Source organism: Alexandromys fortis, unplaced genomic scaffold (assembly GCF_014885135.2).
Source record: "Alexandromys fortis isolate MF-2015 unplaced genomic scaffold, M_Fortis_MF-2015_v1.1 scaffold_0, whole genome shotgun sequence".
NCBI classification, from domain to species: domain Eukaryota; kingdom Metazoa; phylum Chordata; class Mammalia; order Rodentia; family Cricetidae; genus Alexandromys; species Alexandromys fortis.
In genome coordinates this window covers 31,716,469-31,735,140 of record NW_026067949.1, presented here as the reverse complement: position 1 = coordinate 31,735,140, position 18,672 = coordinate 31,716,469, and the positions used below count along the sequence as shown (strand labels likewise).

Sequence of the window (18,672 nt, the reverse complement as noted above, 5' to 3'; positions counted from 1 at the left end):
TTGTGTGTTGAAAAGCACATGCCAGTTAATAAAAAGTGCTGAAATATGTGTATAAGACACAGTGAGATTTCTTCTATCATATGCCTCTACTTTGAAATTACCTTCTTTTTTGTTCATTCAATATAGGATCTTATTCATTAATATTTCCATGTACTTGGAGGAAACCTAAATTTATGGGTACTATTTAATTCTTCATCTTTGCTCGCAAGTATCCTGTCAGTTCTATGAACTTTAAGGAGATCAAAAATGCTGATATTACAATTTTTGTAACATGTGACCATGCTTTAGCTGGTTGCTACAAGTTTTTTAAAGATATTATTGATTTCTGTTACCTAAGCTGTTAGGGTTATCGATTTTTCATTTGTTTGTTTTGCTTTCTAGAAGTTGATTATAAAGTAGAAATAATGTTCAGACCATTAGATGACCTGAATTTTTGTTTTAGTTAAACCATATGAGAAGATGACCCTTGCACAGTTGAAAGAAGCTGAGGATGAATTTGATGAAGAAGACATAAAAGCTATTGAAATATATAGGTAAAGTATTGTGCTACTGTGGGATTGCTACTTGAGAAACTGGCTTGTTAAATCACACTAAGAACCGGTTTTAGGCCATAACTTGATTTTCTCTTGCTCTTTCAAGATTCTGCCTTTGTCTTTTGACAATTTGACTGTGCTGTGTTGCTATGTGGTTATCTTTGGATTTGTCCTATTTGAAGTGTATCTAATATATTGGATTTTAGACTTGTGTCTTTAATTATATTGGGCATTAATTCTGAAAATATTCTCTTTCCTTGTATCTGCTGCTTTTGGGCTCCCAAAATATTATGTTGAGCTTCTGGACAGTGGCCTGTAGGCTTTTAGTCCTTGTATACTTTCTTCATTTTTTTTTTGTTGTTGTTGTTGTTTTTAATCTGTGCTTCTGGGTTAATAGTAGCAATAGTCCTACTGTTCAAATTTCTGATTCGTTCTTTTGGTTGTTTGGATTTGTGAAACCCTCCGGTATGGTCTTCATTTTAGTCCAGTTTCTTTTCAATTCTCCTGGAGTGTTGCACTTGTAATATGAAAGGTGTAGGATTTTTTTTTCTCATGGGCTTGAATATTTGAACATTTGGTCTCCATTTGGCAATAATGTTTGGAGAAGTAGTGCAGCCTTAGTGGGAAGACTACATCACTCACCATGGGGAGGACTACATCTCTTACCACAGGAAGGACTACATCACCGTGGGGAGGACTACATCACTCACCATGGGGAGGACTATGTCACTTACCACAGGGAGGACTACATCACCGTGGGGAGGACTACATCACCGTGGAGAGGACTACATCACCGTGGAGAGGACTACATCACCGTAGGGAGGACTACATCACCGTAGGGAGGACTACATCACCGTGGGGAGGACTACATCACTCACCATGGAGAGGACTATGTCACTTACCACAGGGAGGACTACATCACTGTGGGGAGAACTACATCACCGTAGGGAGGACTACATCACTCACGTGGGGTGGCTTTGAGAGTTCATAGCCTTGCCCTGCTTCCAGTTTTCTCTCTCTGCCTTTATGCTTGCAGTTGAGGGTGTGGTCTCTCAACTTCTTGCTCTGGCTGCCATGCCTGTGTGCCACCACACTTATGTACCATGATGGACTCTTGTCCCTCTGGAACCATAAGCCATTTGGAGATTATCTAAACTCTTCCTTCCATAAGTTGCCTTGGGCATTGTAGCTACTATGAATACCAAATATATGAGCTTTGAAAATACCATCAGAGAAAGAAATAAGTCAGAAAAGGCTATATAAGTAGAACAGATTGCTAGATGCCAGATCTTGGAATGAACAAGTAGGAGGTAACTGCAAATAGATACAAGATTTATTTGTGCCAATCAAAAGTTTATTGCAGCTGGAGAGGTGGCTCAGTGGTTAAGAACACTGATCTTCCAGAGGATCTGGTTTCCCAGCATGCACACGAAGGCCCACAACCCTCTCCAGTTTCAGGGGATCTGACACCTTCTTTTGTATTCCATGGTCTTTCATGAGTACCAGGAATGCAAGTGGCACATGGATATACATGCAGGCAGAAGACCCATACACATAAATAAAATAAAAATAAATTTTGAAAGTATTTTGAATTGTATCATGGTAATGGACCCTTAACGTTTTGATCCATCTCCTATACTCCCCCAAGCTGCTCTTTCTCAGGCAGTGACTGTGGCCTGGGTACTTTAGGACCAGATCACCTTAGGATCCTGAACCTCCTCCCATGTGAGTCAGGGATCTGTGTGGAAGACAGCACAGGACACTTTAGGACTGAGAGCCAGAGATGGATACACCACTCTCACCTCTCTGTTACCATCTACTCTCACATGGAAGCTGGCAAATGCAATTTTCCTGCAAGCCACCGAAGAGAAATCTACAATGATAATTAGGTTCTAGCAAAGCCTTGGGTTAAGATAAAGAAGTGAAAAATATCTTATTCATGAAATTAGAGACAAAAATGCCATCTGGTAGGTAACCAGCTATGAAATAGCAAGTGAATTGAACCCAGAGGCTCCTGTAGCTAAAAGGGAGAAGAAAGCCTAAACATCACTGTGAATGTATCTGCAGTCTATTTTTGTGGCAGATACACTAGACTGTCTTCCTTGACATGCGTTCCTTTCTCTGGATGCGTGTCATGGTAGCACAGAAGCTAGGAGCTATGCATGTCATGGTAGCACAGAAGCTAGGAGCTAAAGCTACTTTCTTCCCAAACTCCATTGCAACAAGGATAGCAAATGGGTTTCAGGTTCTGCTAACACACTCACAGGATATTTGGGTCCAAAGCTAAATTCATGGAGAAAGCAGTGGGGGGAAAAGCCTGTAGCATTCACTTAAGTGGTCTGAACCTAGAATTTGCGTCATAATTCTGGAGCCATTGTTCTGGCAGCACTTTCTCATCCTCAGATTGTTGCTAGGGAGACTGGTTCCTAGTGCCAGCGGTTGTTATTGTGCCTCTCTGAGTCTCAGAGTAATGTAATATGTGGGCCAACAACTGGAATCCAGATTCCCCAGTTTCTGGATTGCGGCAAAGACGCCTTGGCAGACCAGTTTTGCAGTGTTGTCCTGGGAGTCATTCCTGGTTGATCAGCCTAGAGCCTGCTCTTTCCGCCTTTTCAGAAAGTCTGCAAAGCACTTAATTTCCTTTCTGCTTAAAATAGCTGGAGGGTTTTCTGTCTATGTACACGAGTCACAGTTGATTTGATTGCTAAGAGAAAGCTGCAGGCCACTCAACAGTGTCTTCCTGGTGGCAGGATTAACCCGTGTTAACCTTTCCAGTGAACTAGGGAGGGAGAATGAGTGAGAAGAGAGAAGCTGATAGTTGTGCCTCTAAGAAGGTGCCTAGTGGTAGACCTAGCTCTGCATCATCATTCTCTTTGGATTTCATTGTGTTTGACTTCATTGTTACGTAAAGTGAGTCGTCATCTGGCATGCTTCACGTATGAAACGAGGCCAATGTGTTCCAAAGTGTGCGCAGGAGTTTTTGTTGACTTTGCTACAAGTATAATCAGGAGGCGGGTGCCACTGAAAAGTTACCTTTCTCGGGGACAAGGGGGCGTACCCTGGCATGTGGTCCCACAAAAGGAAGCACCTGAATAGGTCAGGATCAAAAGCAGCAAGGGAAAAATCTCTGACACAGCCTTCGTTGTGGTTTCTGTGGGAAAGAACATGCAATGCGGGGTAAAGAGGCTTATGATTGGCTAGTTTGAATCATTTTGGTGGGCTCTGAGTTAGGTTTGTTGTTAGTTATCTGGTACCAGGTTCTGGGATGACTAGGGCAGGGAGCCTTGTAAGAAAAAAAAAAAAAAAAAAAAAAAAACAGCCACAGAAAAAAAGATGATTGAAACCAGGCATGGTGGTGTATGCCCAAAGCCCCAGACACTTGGGAGCTGAGTTGGGAGGAGCCCAGGAGTGTGAGACCAGACTCAGGGACATAGCCAATCCTGCTTCAAAAACTAAGAGAAAATAAAAAATGACCAAGGATGTGCTTTCGGAGTTGGCTGGCTTGCATTTGAAGAATGTGCTGTTTGGCAAGTGTTTGTTCCTTCTCAGAACCAGCCAGTTCTGAAATGAGTGTTCCTTAAAGGATTAGTGAAGTTCTAGATTCAAGAACGCAGGAAATGAGGAACACTGAGATGACTCAGTGGGCAGAGGTGCCTTCTGCCAAGCCCCATGACCTGAATTTGTCCCCTGGAACCCACCTGCTGGAAGGAAAGAATCAACTACAAGATGTTCTCTGTTCTCCACGCATGTGCAATAGCATGCACAGGTATGCACATATACCCGTGTTCATATGCACACAGGCACACACATGCATATGTGCATATGCTAAAGTGTTCAGTCCCCAGAACCCCCATCAGATGGCTCACAACTGCCTGTAACTCCACTGACAGGGAATCCAAAGCCTTTTGGTCTCCTTAGGCACATGCAAGCACCTGGAACAAATAAACTCATAGAAGAGATAAATAATAAATAAATACATAATAAAAGAATATGATACTTATCTAACATTTTTGTTTTAACTAGAGAAAAACGGTTACAGGAATGGAAAGCACTTAAGAAGAAACAAAAATTTGGGGAATTGAGAGAAATTTCTGGAAATCAGTATGTGAATGAAGTTACAAATGCAGAAAAGGATTTGTGGGTTGTAATTCATCTGTACAGATCAAGGTAATTATTACCATAGTATTTCAGACTGTTGGTGCCATGATGCTTTAAAAACGCTCCTAGCTTTAGGGTCTGTGATGCCTACGATGAGGAGTATTAAAGAGAAAGGAACATGTATTATGTATGAATACATTATAGAACTTTTATCTTTAGGGATTAAATTAAGTATACTAAAATATTTTCATTTCCAATCTGAAGAATGCCACATTTGTTAGAAAAGAGGTGAGTGTTTGGTAACTAAACCTCCTATATACCCCCCCAACACCCCACTAAACTGACCTCAAAAATGGCTTTGAACTACTGATCCTCCTCCCACCCCCCAACATTCTGAAATGAGTGGGGACCCAGCCCAGGACTTCCTGCGTGTTTGACATGCACCAGCGGAGCTCCATTCCCAGGGTCTTGTAGGCTTAGGAGTCTTGCAATTGTGGGCTTTCTAAATCTGTAAATCTTGATGGTTTCCTGGCCCCCCCAAATTTCCATAGCTTCCTGAGTTTTGTCATTCTCCAGCTTCCCTTCTTCCAGGGGGAAATGTTTCAACCCTGAGGAAATAACTACACAGCAAGTTCTCATCCTGATGTTGGCATCAGAAAAGAAAAGAAGTTTCTTAGGTTGGGAAAGTAGACAGACTCGAGTGAGGTATTTTAGATGAACTGTACAACATAAACAGAAGTTCAGAAGTCCAAAGTATCACAGTACTTCCAGAGTTTGGAGTATTAGATCTGCCCCAGTCATACAGGGTGATGCAGTGTCAGGCAGACTACCTGCTGGACAGGAAAGCAGTGTCTGCATTATGAAGACCTTCTGAAGGGACATGAAGGAGTTCAGATTCTATGCCAGTGAGGAGGAGCCACTGGAGTTTCCTGAGCTTGGGCAATGTGGGCAATCTGACTTATTTCCATGAGGGTTTTATGATGACCCTTCCATGAGGGGTATATCACAACACTTCCTGAGGGTTCTATGATGACGGTTCCATGAAGGTTCTATGATGATGGTTCCATGAAGGTTCTATGATGATGGTTCCATGAAGGTTCCATGATGACGGTTCCATGAAGGTTCCATGAAGGTTCTATGATGATGGTTCCATGAAGGTTCCATGAAGGTTATATGATGATGGTTCCATGAAGGTTCCATGAAGGTTCTATGATGACGGTTCCATGAAGGTTCTATGATGACGGTTCCATGAAGGTTCCATGAAGGTTATATGATGACAGTTCCATGAGGGTTCTATGATGACGGTTCCATGAAGGTTCCATGATGACACTTCCATGTTGTGTCCTCTTTGTAAGTAGGGCCAAGGATAGATATGAGTAACAAATCTGGAAACAGATTTATGGTAGCTTAATGTAGCTCAGATAAGGAGCCAGTGAAGTGATGGCCAAAGAGAAGAGATAGCAATTTAAAAAGGAGGTATAGTTGATATGACTTGATACTGAATAGACATTGTAGAGAGATTTTTGGTCTAAGCCAATTTAAGAAATATCAAAAAAAATATCAGTTTGTTTTTCTACCTTTTGAGCATGGAGTTGGATAAAGAAGAGAAATGACATCTACTAGCTGCCTGGAAAAATATTTGAATTTAACATGGAGACAGAAGAGGGAAGTCAGAGGTCAAAAGGAAGTTAACAGAACATGGCATCACAGAAACCAATAGAGAGCATCCCAAGAACAGAGTGACAGAAGCACAAGAGGGCAGATTTTGTTTAGTTTTTCACACACACACACACACACACACACACACACACCCCTTTTCGTCTTGGTTATGACTACAAGGAAAGAACATGGTTATTAGAAAGGGATGTGAAGTTATGAGGTTTTCTTTAAAAAAAAAAAAAACAAGATTTTGAGCCTTAATATGTTTATGTAAAGTGGAGAAATTCTTTGGAGAAGGGAAAGTGAGAACATAGGAGAGAGAAACGGAATAAAATTAAGGAGTGTGGAAGAAAGTGGAGGTGTGTGGGCGCAGGGTGGCAGGAAGTCAGTGCTGAGCTCACGTGCTGAGCTCAGAGTGGGAGACTAGGAGGAAGGGATGGAGGGGGGGGAGAGTGTGTGGGGCGGGACTTCTGCGATGAATGGAGCCGGAAGAATGGGAAGTTTGGGATTCTGATTTCAATAAGCTTTAAATCTTAGATGAAAAATAATTCCGGACACCGGCATCCAGGATGTGGAAGACTGTGGGTGAAGTTTCTCCGAAAGCCAAAGAAGTCTGAGATAACACACTCTGGATGTGAGCACCTGTGCAATTGGATCTCTTTACTTCAGCTCAGGACTGCCCCAGAGTCCCTAGACATGCCTGTTCTTTGTGTTCCTATTTCTTCCACCCAGGATGCTAAGCGATTAAAGAAATGCTAAGTAGAATGTAGTTCACTTACATTAGGATGCCAATTCCCAGGGCACCAGCATCATTCCTAGGGTACAAATATGCATTTATATAAGAGGTAAATTTCTATTTTTGCCATAGATATTCCCTTACTTTACTAGACTAAGGGGAGCAATCTGCATTTGAAATACTCTGAATACATTCTTTTATACACTCTCTTTTTCAGCGTCCCCATGTGCTCATTGGTTAACCAGCATCTTAGCCTCCTAGCAAGAAAGTTCCCAGAAACTAAATTTCTTAAAGCCATCGTGAATAGCTGCATTGAACACTACCATGACAACTGTTTACCAACAATTTTTGTTTATAAAAATGGTCAGATAGAAGGCAAATTCATCGGAATTATAGAATGTGGAGGGATAAATCTCAAGCTAGAAGGTAATGATGTTATTTTTTAATGTTTATAAAGTAACAACTAAAAAGCTCTCCAGAGGAACAAGTATGAAAGTTTATTTCTTTGAAACAAAATTTCTACCTTAATTTTCTTCTCTTTTAAAGTTTTTAAAAATTATTTTAGCATGTATGTGTTTACCTCTGTGTGTGTGTGTGTGTGTGTGTGTGTGTGTGTGTGTGTCCCTGTGCCAATGTACATGTCTGTTGCACATGGAAGCCAGAAACAGGTGTTGCATTCCCTGGAACCGGAGTTACAGGCATTTATGGTCTGCCACGTGGGGCTGGGATCGGTCTCTCTCCAGCCCCCATTCAGTTCCCTTTTAAAATACCTCCAGATCAGGTTTCCTGTCTGCATGCTTAGAATATCGTAATACTTTTTGCCTAAAATTCTTAATGTGCCTGACTAAAATAACTTTTAAAATGCAAACCATCTCGTTTAGAATCCAGTCCACCTCCTCACCTGTTTCTCAGTCCTGGGTAGTGCCTGCCTTAGTTGGGCTGGGCTTAGTCACTGAAGATCCCAGTGAGCTTTGTGCTCACACTTTCTCCTATAGTCTCTACCTTTACCTAAATTCCCCACCTTCCATTCCAAACCCTGTTCCTAAGGTTCTCCTCATTTCCATTTATCCTACCATGTGTCCCCGGACTGATTAAATGTCTTTCTGTTTTGTGAAGCTGAAATTGTTTAGCATCATCGCGCTAGATTATGTCCTTCAGTGACACTGATATTCACATTGCTGTGTTGCTGGAACCTGCATCCTTATCCACAGCTCTTACCGTCTCGTGTGCTGAAACTCTGGGCCCATTAGACAGCAGCCTTCCATTACCCTCTCTCCCACCCCTGGAGGCCACTAATATGCTGTCTGTCTTTATGAAGTTGATGGTTTTAGACACATCATGAAGTGGGATAATACGTTTTCCTTTTTTCTTTTGTGTCTGAGATCACTCAGCATTACATTATCAACATTCATCCCTTGGTTTCCTTCCTGAAGTCTGCACAGTGCCCCGTGTCTAACAGCTACATTGCAGGCATACTTCCTTCTTCAGTCGACACTTGCATTGCTTTTGCCTTTTGATTGTCATGAATAATGCTGTGAAAACATGGATGTACAAATCATCTCTTCAATAATTTTGGAAATAAACCCAGAATTATATTGCTAGGTCATATGACTATTCTGTATTTATGCTTTGAGTATTTACTTGTACTTTAGCCATAATGTGCATGTGAGAATATATATATGTATTTTAGCGTGTGCACACAGAGAGAAATGTAAGGAATGGTTGTATTTAAAATTGAAACTGTTCGGTAAATTGCAGTATAGGATCCTCAACCTTGTTTTTAAGCTTAACAATAATTTTTCAAACATCCTCCTTTTATACCTGATTTAATAACTTTAAATATTATCATTCTCTCATTAAATACCCCTTAATTTATGTGCTTGTCACTTCCTTTCTGAGGGAAAGTGAGCTGATTGCTATTTTCTAATGAATTTTTTCTGTCATCCTTGTGCCGTTTGTGAAAAATCTCTTTGTCTTTTCCACTTTTTAACTCCACTAGGAAGGTACCTGTGATGGTGTTGTCAACTTGATAAGTTAGAATCACCTGAGAGGTGGACTTTGGGCTGTCTAAGTGGGAATTGCCTTTATCATGTTAAGTAAGGTGGAGAGCCCCATCTACTGTGGGTGGTACCCCTCCCTAGGCAGAGGGTGCTGCAGTAGGAGTGGAGAAAGCCCGCTGAGCATGTATGCATGTATCCACTGCTCTCCCCTGACTGCAGGCAGAATGGACTATAACTTGGAACTGTGCACTAATAGACCCTTTCTCCCTTAAGTTTCTTTTGCCAGAGTGTTTTTATCGCAGCAGCAGGAAAAGAAACTGAGGCTCTACCAACGATGCTGTTGACTTCCCTCTTATCAGCCCTGTAAGAGAGTTCTCATTACCCACATCCTTATCAGGCCTTAGAATTGTTTTGCTGCTGTGATTTTGTCAAGCTGACAAATAGACAATGTTATCGTTTTGGGTGTGGCAATATTGGGAATTGACCCCAGGGCAGGGCCTTATGCACACTAGGTGAGTGCTCTACCCTCGCTATAATGTCACTACAGAATAGCCTGTCACTCTTTAAATTTGGAATACTAGTGGGATTAGCGTTCTTTCATAGATGTTGGTCATTTGGTGTCTTCCCTTTGCTTTGCTCATTTTTCAGTGTGTTCTTTCAGTGGATTGCAGAAGTCTGTGCAGTTCTGTCCACTGCTTCTATGGTGTCGCACACAGGTTCCTGGCAGCTCTCCACTTCAAATTTCCTTTCTCTGAGTACATGTATTATCTGTGATTGAGCCCAACCTCCACCACTGAGCTACACTTCCAGGCCAACACTGCTTCTTTCTTTTCTCTTGATACAGAGTCTGGCTCAAACAATCTTCCTTTCGCATCTCAAGTAGCCGAGGCTCTAGATATGCATACCTGGGTCTAGTTTCACTTTATTGTCAGGCAAAAGTTGTATTGGTAGAGTCAAACTTACTAATCTTTTTTTAAATTTACTAACCTTTTTAAATTATACTTATCATGCTTCCCTTTAAAAGCCATCATATATATTTTTAGGATGAAAAAGAAAAAATATCGCCCTATATTTTCTCTTAGTATTATTTTTATTTTTGGTTAGGTCTTAAATAACATTATAATGAAGTATTACAAAGAATGGATCTAAGTTTTTTCTGTTGCCCTAATGCCATTTACTGAAATTTCATTTCCCACTGTTTTTAAACTTACTTTTAAACTACAAAGTGTGTAAAATATGAACTTTTACAATCTTAGTTGTTCTCCTTATCCTATTCTACACATCTCTTTTTGAGGTGGGATGGTCCCAGTTGGCCCTGAACTTGTAGTCCTCCTGCTTCAGCACTCCTGGCCACAGAAGCATAGATAGGTGCGTCCTGCCTTGCAACTTCCGTTCTTTTTGAGGCTAGATGGACAGTCAGGGTCCTTCTGTTTTGATCTGTAATAAATGCTGCTACCAAGAAAGCCAGTGTGCAGACACCTGCTGCAGTTCCTGTCTCCATCCATCTGCCAATACCCAGAACTGCAATTGCCAGATTGCATACAGTAATTCATAAGTTATTTTAGGAATTGCCATACAGTTTTCTATAGCTGTTATACCACATCACACTCTACCCAACAGCGTTCAAGGCTCCCACGTTCTCTCTGACCCTTTCAGCACTGGTTAGTTTTTGTTTTTGAAAATAACCATCCTGGTGCAGGGGATGAGGTGTTTTCTGTTTCTGCTGTAATTTTTACATGCACCAATTTATTTCTGAGGTCTCTGCTGTATTTTTTTCAATCCCTATATTAATAGAACACTGAAGTTAGTGTTGTGTTTTGGTAATTTATATTTTTTTTAAAAAATTCTAGTAACTGTCTAAATTATTTTCAGGTATATTGGTGTGTGTCTCTTCCCAATAGTCCATTATTTCTTAAATATTGAGTTTTAATCTTTATGAACTACTTAGTTTTTCGCCCTGTACCAGAGCTTTGTTTAGTTAGGGACTTTACTTTGTGCATGCCCATCTAATGCCCAGGAAATGACGGTATCTTGTCAGTTTGGTTATGACCCATATATATTCCTTGTTACTTGACTTCTTCCTTATCTTGTAAGTGTTTCTTCCCAGCCCTCAGCTACTGACTGTTCTTAGTTAGGGTTTCTGTTGCTGTGAAGAGACACATGACTACTGCAGCTCTATAAAGAAAAACATTTAATGGGCTGGGTTTACAGTTGCATTATCAAAATAGTAGGATATGGCGGTGTGAAGGCAGATATGGTGCTAGAGTTGAGACTCCCACATTTTGATCAGCAGGCAACAGGAAATGAACTGAGTGTCATCACACTGAGGGAAGCTTGAGCAAAGGAGACAGCAAAGCCCACCCCCACAGTCATGCACTTCCTCCAACAAGGCTGTCCCTCCTAATAGTGCCATTCCCTTTGTGGGCCACGACATGCTCCAAAGGTCCAATTTTGATTTTCCTGGTCATCTCCATCACTTTTGTCTTCCTATTTTTACCAAGATCTTTTATTATATCCCTTCTTTGGGTGGAATTTGTGACAGTTCTCCTGCTTCAGCTTCCCAGATGCTGGGATTACAGCACAAACCACCACACCTGGCATATTAGCTTCTTGGTATACACTTTTGACCTTATTTTACTCATTTTAAGATGAACATTTACCTATTTCCCCTTTTAAGAATAACTTTACCCAATGTAATTCTGATAGTGTAACATTTTATCATTCAGGTTTAAATGATCTTCACTTCCACACTATTAATTTTTACATTTGGTCATGTGTGTGTGTGTGTGTGTGTGTGTGTGTGTGTGTGTAATGGTATGCCACAGTGTATATGTTGTGTGTATGTATGTGAATACTGTCATGACATAGTGTGATTTGTGTGTGTGTGTACTGGCATGCCATAGTGTGCAGGTTGTGTATGTATACTGGCATAGCATAGTGTGATTAGTGTCTATATATGTGTACTGGCATGCCATAGTGTGCATGGTGTGTGTGTGTAACAGCATGCAATATGTGCACATGGTCAGAGGATAACATTAGAAGATTCATCATGTGGGTCTCAGGGATCAATCTCAGGTTGTCTGTCAGACTTGGTGACAAGCTCCTTTATCTGGTGAGCCCTCTCACCATCATCAATTTCCATGCTAATTTTATTAAGGTCAACTTCTGTTTCATGTAGATGAGAAATTTATCTCCATTTCCCCGAGATTTTTATTCAATTTAATGGTGGGTTTTTAATCTATTGTAGAACTTGAATGGAAACTATCAGAAGTTGGTGCAATACAGACTGACTTGGAAGAAAACCCCAAAAAAGGCATTGCAGATATGATGGTGTCTTCAATTAGAAACATTTCCATTTATGACAGTGACAGCTCCAACAGTGATAATGATGCCAAGTAGAACAAGTTAATAAATAGCTTCAACGTATATGTATTGAATGCTTTATTTTCTATTGACTTTATATTCAGATAAAAATGTATAGAACTTATTTTTATGTAAGAATTAGAGCCTACATGTCAATTGAAAAATTTTCAGGTGTTTAAGAATATTGTCTCTTGAAAATATGAACTTTTACTCCTTAGTATTTTTCTGTGACTTACTTTTTTCTGATGCCTGTTGAAGAAAACCAGCAAATACCTTAAGTCTTTTGTGTTGCATAATCACTTCCAAAAATACCCATGGAAGAAAATAAATTTAACTTTATAAATAAAATTAATACATTTTGTATGTATGCTTCCATGTATGTATAGATGTACATGCCTACGAATGTGCATGTGGAGGTCAGAGATTGATTTGGGTATCTTCCTTAATGGTTCTCCTTCTTAATTTCTGTGATAGGAGCCCTCATAGCAAAGCAGGACTGGCTGAGCAAGGAGCGCACTCCCTTGTCCTCATCCTTGGGTCCTTGCATTCTGCTTCCCAATACTGCATTGCTTTAACGTGGGTACTGAGGACCTGGACAAGGTTCACGTTTGAAGTTTACCTGAGAGCCACCTCTACAGACTCCTAAGTTGGTACATTTTAGAGTCTATTTTCTAGGAAAATCTTATCAAAGAAATGGCTGCCTAGTTATAGCCATTTAATTCTCTAACTCCTTAAGAAATGGACGGATTAGTTCTTGTTCGGGATACCTCAATCTTGGGATGAAAGGAAGAGCCTTACTATCATAGAGTCCAGTGCATCTCTTGCGCTAGCCGATGCACGTAAGCATGAGCATCAGTTCTCCTTCCATGGAATCACGTCTAAAGCATCTCCACAATGTCGTCTTTTCCTTTTCAATTTTATTTGTTTTTATCTCTGTTGGTGTTTTGCCTGCATGTTACTCTGCACATCACCCATGCCTGGTGCTCAGAGAGGCCAGAAAGGGCATCAATCCCCTGGAATTGGACTTACAGTGAGCTGCCATGTTGGTGATGAAAACTGAACCCAGGTCCTTTGAAAGAGCAGCCAGTGATCTTAACCACTAACTGTTCCTCTATCCCTCTTTCTTTCTTTTTTTAATAAAAAATAGTAGCTGTTCATCTCTTTTTTAGTGTTGAAATTAACAGTTAAAATTAGCTAAAATAAAAGGTAAACTTTTTGCATGCAAAACCTAAGGTTCACGTTGAGTTTTTTTTTTTTTTTACCACTGAATTTACCACTTCATTGCATAAATATACCACATTTTATTTATCCATTCTTCAGTTGAGGGGCATCTAGGTTGTTTCCAGGTTCTGGCTGTTACAAATAATGTTGCTATGAACATAGTTGAACAAATCTCCTTGTAGTATGATTGAGCATCTTTTGGCTATATACCCAAGAGTGGTGTTGCTGGGTCCTGAGGTAGGTTGATTCCCAATTTTCTAAGAAACCACCATACTGATTTTCATAGTGGTTATACAAGTTTGCATTCCCACCAGCAATGAAGGAGTGTTCCCTTACTACACATCCTCTCCAGCATAAGCTATTATTGGTGTTTTTGATCTTAGCCATTTTGACTGGTATGAGTCATTTTGATTTGCATTCCTGATGGCTAAGGATGTTGAACATTTCCTTAAGTGTCTTTCAACCATTTGAGCTTCTTCTGTTGAGAATTCTCTGTTTAGATCTGTATCCCATTTTTAAATTGGATTATTTGGAATTTTGATGTCTAATTCCTTGAGTTCTTTATATATTTTGGAGATTAGTCCTTTGTCTGATGTGGGGTTGGTGAAGATCTTTTCTCATTCAGTAGGCTGCCTTTTTGTCTTAATGACTGTGTCCTTTGCTTTACAGAAGCTTCTCAGTTTCAGGAGGTCTCATTTATTTATTTTTGCTCTGAGTGTCTGTGCTATTGGTGTTATATTTCGGAAGTGGTCTCCTGTGCCCGTGCATTGTTGGCTACTTCCCACTTTGTCTTCTATCAGGTCCAGAAATTTGCATGCAAATGGATGAAACTAGAAAAAAAAATCCTAAGTGAGGTAACCCAGACCCAGAAAGATGAACATGGTGTGTACTCATTCATAAGTGGATACTAGCTGAAAAGCAAAGGATTCTGAGCCTATAGTCCATGACTCTAGAGAAGCTAAGTAACAAGATGAACCCTAAGAGAAAAATATATAGATCCGTCTGGGAAGGGGAAATAGACAAGATCTCCTGACAAAATTGGGAGCATGGGGGTGGGAGAAGAAGGGGGGCAGAAAGGGAGGAAGAAGGGAGAAGGGGGGAGGAGAACTTGAAGGAATGGGATAGTCGAGATGGGGGAAGGACAGAGTTGAGAGCAAGGAAAGAGATATTTTGATTGAGGGAGATATTATGGGACTAGCAAGAAACCTGGCTCTAGAGAAATTCCCAGGAATCCACAAGGATGACCCCAGCAAAGATCCTAAGCAGTAGTGGAGAAGGTGCCCGAACTGGCCTTGTCCTGTAGTCAGACTGATGACTACCTTAAATGTCACCACAGAACCTTCATCCAGCAACTGATAGAAACAGAGACAGAGACCCACAGAAGAGCACTGGGCTGAGCTCCCAAAGTCCAGTCAAATATGAGAGGAGTGAGAATATGAGCAAAGAGGTCAAGACCATGATGGGTACACCCACTGAAACAGTCTACCTAAGCTAATGGGAGCTCACCAACTCCAGCCAGACAGGGAAGGAACCAGCATAGGACCAAACTAGACCCTCTGAATGTGGGTGACAGGTGTATGGCTGGGGCAGACTGGCAGTGGCACCAGGATTTATCCGTACTGTTTGTACTGGCTTTTTGGGAACCTTTTCTCTTTGCATGGATACCTTGCTCAGTCTAGATATAGTAAGGAGGGCCTTGGATCTTCCCCAAAGCAATGTGCCTTACCCTCTCTGAGGAGTGGATGGGGGTGGGGGAGGAAGGTGGAGGGGATGGAAGGAGGGGAAAGAGTGGAAACTGAGATTGATATGTAAAATGAAAAAAGATAGTTTGTTTTCTTTTTTAATAAAATAAAATAATAAAAAGATAAAAATTTTCCTTCTTAACTCTGATCCATCCAGTAATAAGGATTTTTACACAGACACAGTTCTGAAGACTAACATTTGTAATATACTAGAACAGGATGATTGTGTGTGATTCCAGACTCTCCCTTCCACAAGATGTACACACACATTCTTCTAGCAGAGACTTATGCTTATGATATTACAAGCCTCTACCACGTCATAAACACCTTTGTCTTCTCAGTAGCATATAGGTATTTTTCAGTCTGTGAGAAAACTGATATGTCATATTCTTCACTATACTGAATGATTTGATAGGGCAGGAACTTGACAGTTTTTAATTACCCAATACTCAATAATTGTGACTTTATTTTTAACTATCCCTGACAACTGTGTGCTATTGAAATCTGCTCCTCTACTTAGAGAGTCTTATTCAACTTTCCTCCTGTTGTTATGGGCATTTCCAAGAAACTTGTTAGAAGTACATGATCTCTGGCCCTATTCAAACTAACTGGGCTGAATTTTGACTTTCATGAGATGCCTAGGTGATTGGCATGTGCATTGGAATTTCAGGGCACTATGCAGCAAGCCCCTTAAAGCTTGAGTGCGGTAACCTCTCCCCACACTGTGTTATTAGATCACCCAAGCTGAAACTCCAGCTTCAGTTCCAAGTCAGAACTGAATTCAGGAACCCTAAAGATGGAGGAGGTTGCTTTAAGATAGGATCTAGCTATGTAGCAAAGACTGGTCTCAAATGGGGTTGTGTTTTAGCCTGTTTTTTCCTTCTCTCCCTTTGTCTATCTCCAAGAACTTAAAATCCACATTGCACCGAAATACTTGTTCTTTAATGTTGACCTCTAAAAACTGGGTCAACCTTTTATGGCACGGTCTCATGCTCAGTGTGGACACGGATCAGGGTTAGCTCCATTCCGCTGATCTCTTAGTACTGTTCCCCCCTCACCCCCCAGAAGTATTCCTAGGCTTCTTGCTGTTAGAACTTCCTTTTTCTGTAGGTGTCAAAATGGTTCAAGCCCAGTCAGTCAAATCACGAGAAATATCATACCCTGGCCTTATCAAATGGTGGTGATGTATGCTTTGATTTAGTTCAGCCCATCTCTGGTCAGTGGTTTCTCTTTAAGTTTCTTTCTTCCTGTTTGGTAAGTATTGATGATATTGATAAATCTTGTTGGGACTAATTGATTCCTGGCCTTTAGCTGCTCTTACCTGCTAGAGCCTTCTAATGGAAGTTACTAAAAGCTATGCTTTGCTTAGAGGATCAGAGGATGGGATTTTCACCTGTTGGCCATTGACTGCAGGGTACTTAAGCCTCCATGGTGCTATTAAAGAAGGGCTTTTGTACCACTGATTGGAGGCAGTGTGTTGGTCTGTCTCTGCGTGTGTTTCCTCAACCTCCAGCCCCTTGCCCGAAGCTTGCGAACTGGATTCTAGCGCATGGAGCGCAGACGGGTGGGGGGTGGGGGCGACGACGATGACAGACATGGTGCACGGCACCCTGGCATTATCAAATGGTGGGGACATATGCTTTGATTTAGTTCAGCCCATTTCTGGTCAGTGGTTTCAAGTCTCTTTCTTCCTGTTTGGTAAGTATTGATAATATTGATAAATCTCCCTTTAAACTCTCAACATTTAGAGACACCTTCAATTTGACACTATTAAAGCCTTTAGTCACTTAACATGGGAGGAAAAAGGGAGTAAAGAAAAAGACAGCACTCAGTAGGAACTCAAGGAGATGTGGCTTCAGGGGTAGACATAGATATAGAGGTAAAGAACACAAGTCTGAGGGCAGCCTGGGCTACATACAAACATTGAGACTTCTCTTAATAAGAGCCAATAGCTGGAGATGGAGTTGAGGGGCAGAGCGCTTTGAGCCTTAGCGCAAACACATGCACGCGCGCGCGCACGCGCACACATACGAAGGAAGAGGAGGCAACCACTGCAGCAACGTGGCTTCAGTGAATGATGCTCTCGGGTTGAGGCAGGGTTTCTCTGGAGCCTGTCCTGGAACTCGCTCTTGTAGACTAGGCTGGCCTCAAACTCACAGAGATCTGTCTGCCTTCTGAGTGCTGAGATTAAAGGCGTGCACCACCACTGCCTGGCGGGTACTTCTCTTTTTTTAAGTGCTGTGCGTGAGTGTGAAGTTAGAGATGGCCATGAAAGATCCACTTTCCACTACTTTTGACCATAGCTGAAGGGGCAGGTTTCGAGCATCAGATACTGGTAGTTATTTAGGGAATGAGATACTAGACGCTCTGTTCCCTCCTTTGGACTTCACTTAGCATCATAAACTGGTGGCAGCATCCTGTTACTGTGTGACACCTGACACACAGGTGGTAGCTTTCTTGTCACTGTCACGTCTTCTTACAGACAGTAACTCATCTAATCCTGTGTTGAATGCTCCTACACAGGTGACAGCCTTGCCTATTTACAGTGCCACACATTCTTACACAGGTGGTAACTTTATTATAGTCTCATGTTCTTATACAGATAATTCTAAGTGTTCCACATTCTTCAGGATCCTCAAATACCAGGACAACAGTACTAGTCACATGATCTTCCCCAGTGAATTCCAGTTTATCCCTGCTTTGCACTTCTATATCCATATCTAGAGCTACTTCTTGACAACCTGCCTCCAGTCATAGTCTATGGGGGTATAAAAATCTAGCATCTCTAATCTCACTCACTCAATTCACTTCAGATATTGAAATAAATGATACAGATAAAGCATGTGGTCCCTTTCCTCTTGAAGTGTATCATCTGGTAGGGGAGATGGTTAGTAAGACATTGAACATTAAACAAATACATATGCTACTAGGAAGTGTTATGGGAAAGAATAAGCCGAGAAGTGGTGGGCACTGTGCAGGTGGAAGAAGAGTAGGGATCCTTTAAAATACCAAGCTCCTTTGACACGTCAAAGTGGAGGAGGCAGGCTTAAGAATAGGCACAGCAGAAAGCAGGCAAGTCAAAGCCTGAAAGTGGGTGGTAATTAGCAAGGAATTGAAAAGATGTTTCTGGAATGTCATGAGAGCAAATGGTAGGCCATGACGTTGGAGGGCAGGCATGGGGCAGATCAAATAGGGGATCGTGGCCATGGTTAAGCATTCGGATGGACTGCAAATAGATGTTTTAGAAGGAATACAATGTAATTTCTCTCACACTTTTTTTTTAAGACAGGGTCCTGCTAGGTAGCCTAGGTTAACCTTCA

The 18,672-nt window shown here is 41.2% G+C and overlaps 1 protein-coding gene across 1 annotated transcript; it reads left to right on the top strand.

Moving 5' to 3' along the window:
• The first annotated feature begins 444 nt into the window (after nt 1–444).
• Nucleotides 445–17,831, top strand: Pdcl2 (phosducin like 2). Its single transcript, XM_050150035.1, has 4 exons — nt 445–533; nt 4,557–4,700; nt 7,244–7,452; nt 12,274–17,831. The coding sequence occupies exons 1-4, from the start codon at nt 460–462 to the stop codon at nt 12,423–12,425; spliced, it is 579 nt and encodes a 192-aa protein (XP_050005992.1). The 5' UTR covers nt 445–459; the 3' UTR covers nt 12,426–17,831.
• Nucleotides 17,832–18,672: the final 841 nt, after the last annotated feature.

What these genes read in the sequence shown, in the direction of transcription:
- Pdcl2 (XM_050150035.1), top strand. Translation starts at nt 460, where the DNA reads ATGACCCTTGCACAGTTGAAAGAAGCTGAGGATGAATTTGATGAAGAA. An exon ending in AAAGCTATTGAAATATATAG is followed by an intron (nt 534 to 4,556) that starts GTAAAGTATTGT and finishes TGTTTTAACTAG; the next exon opens with AGAAAAACGGTTACAGGAAT. An exon ending in ATTCATCTGTACAGATCAAG is followed by an intron (nt 4,701 to 7,243) that starts GTAATTATTACC and finishes TCTCTTTTTCAG; the next exon opens with CGTCCCCATGTGCTCATTGG.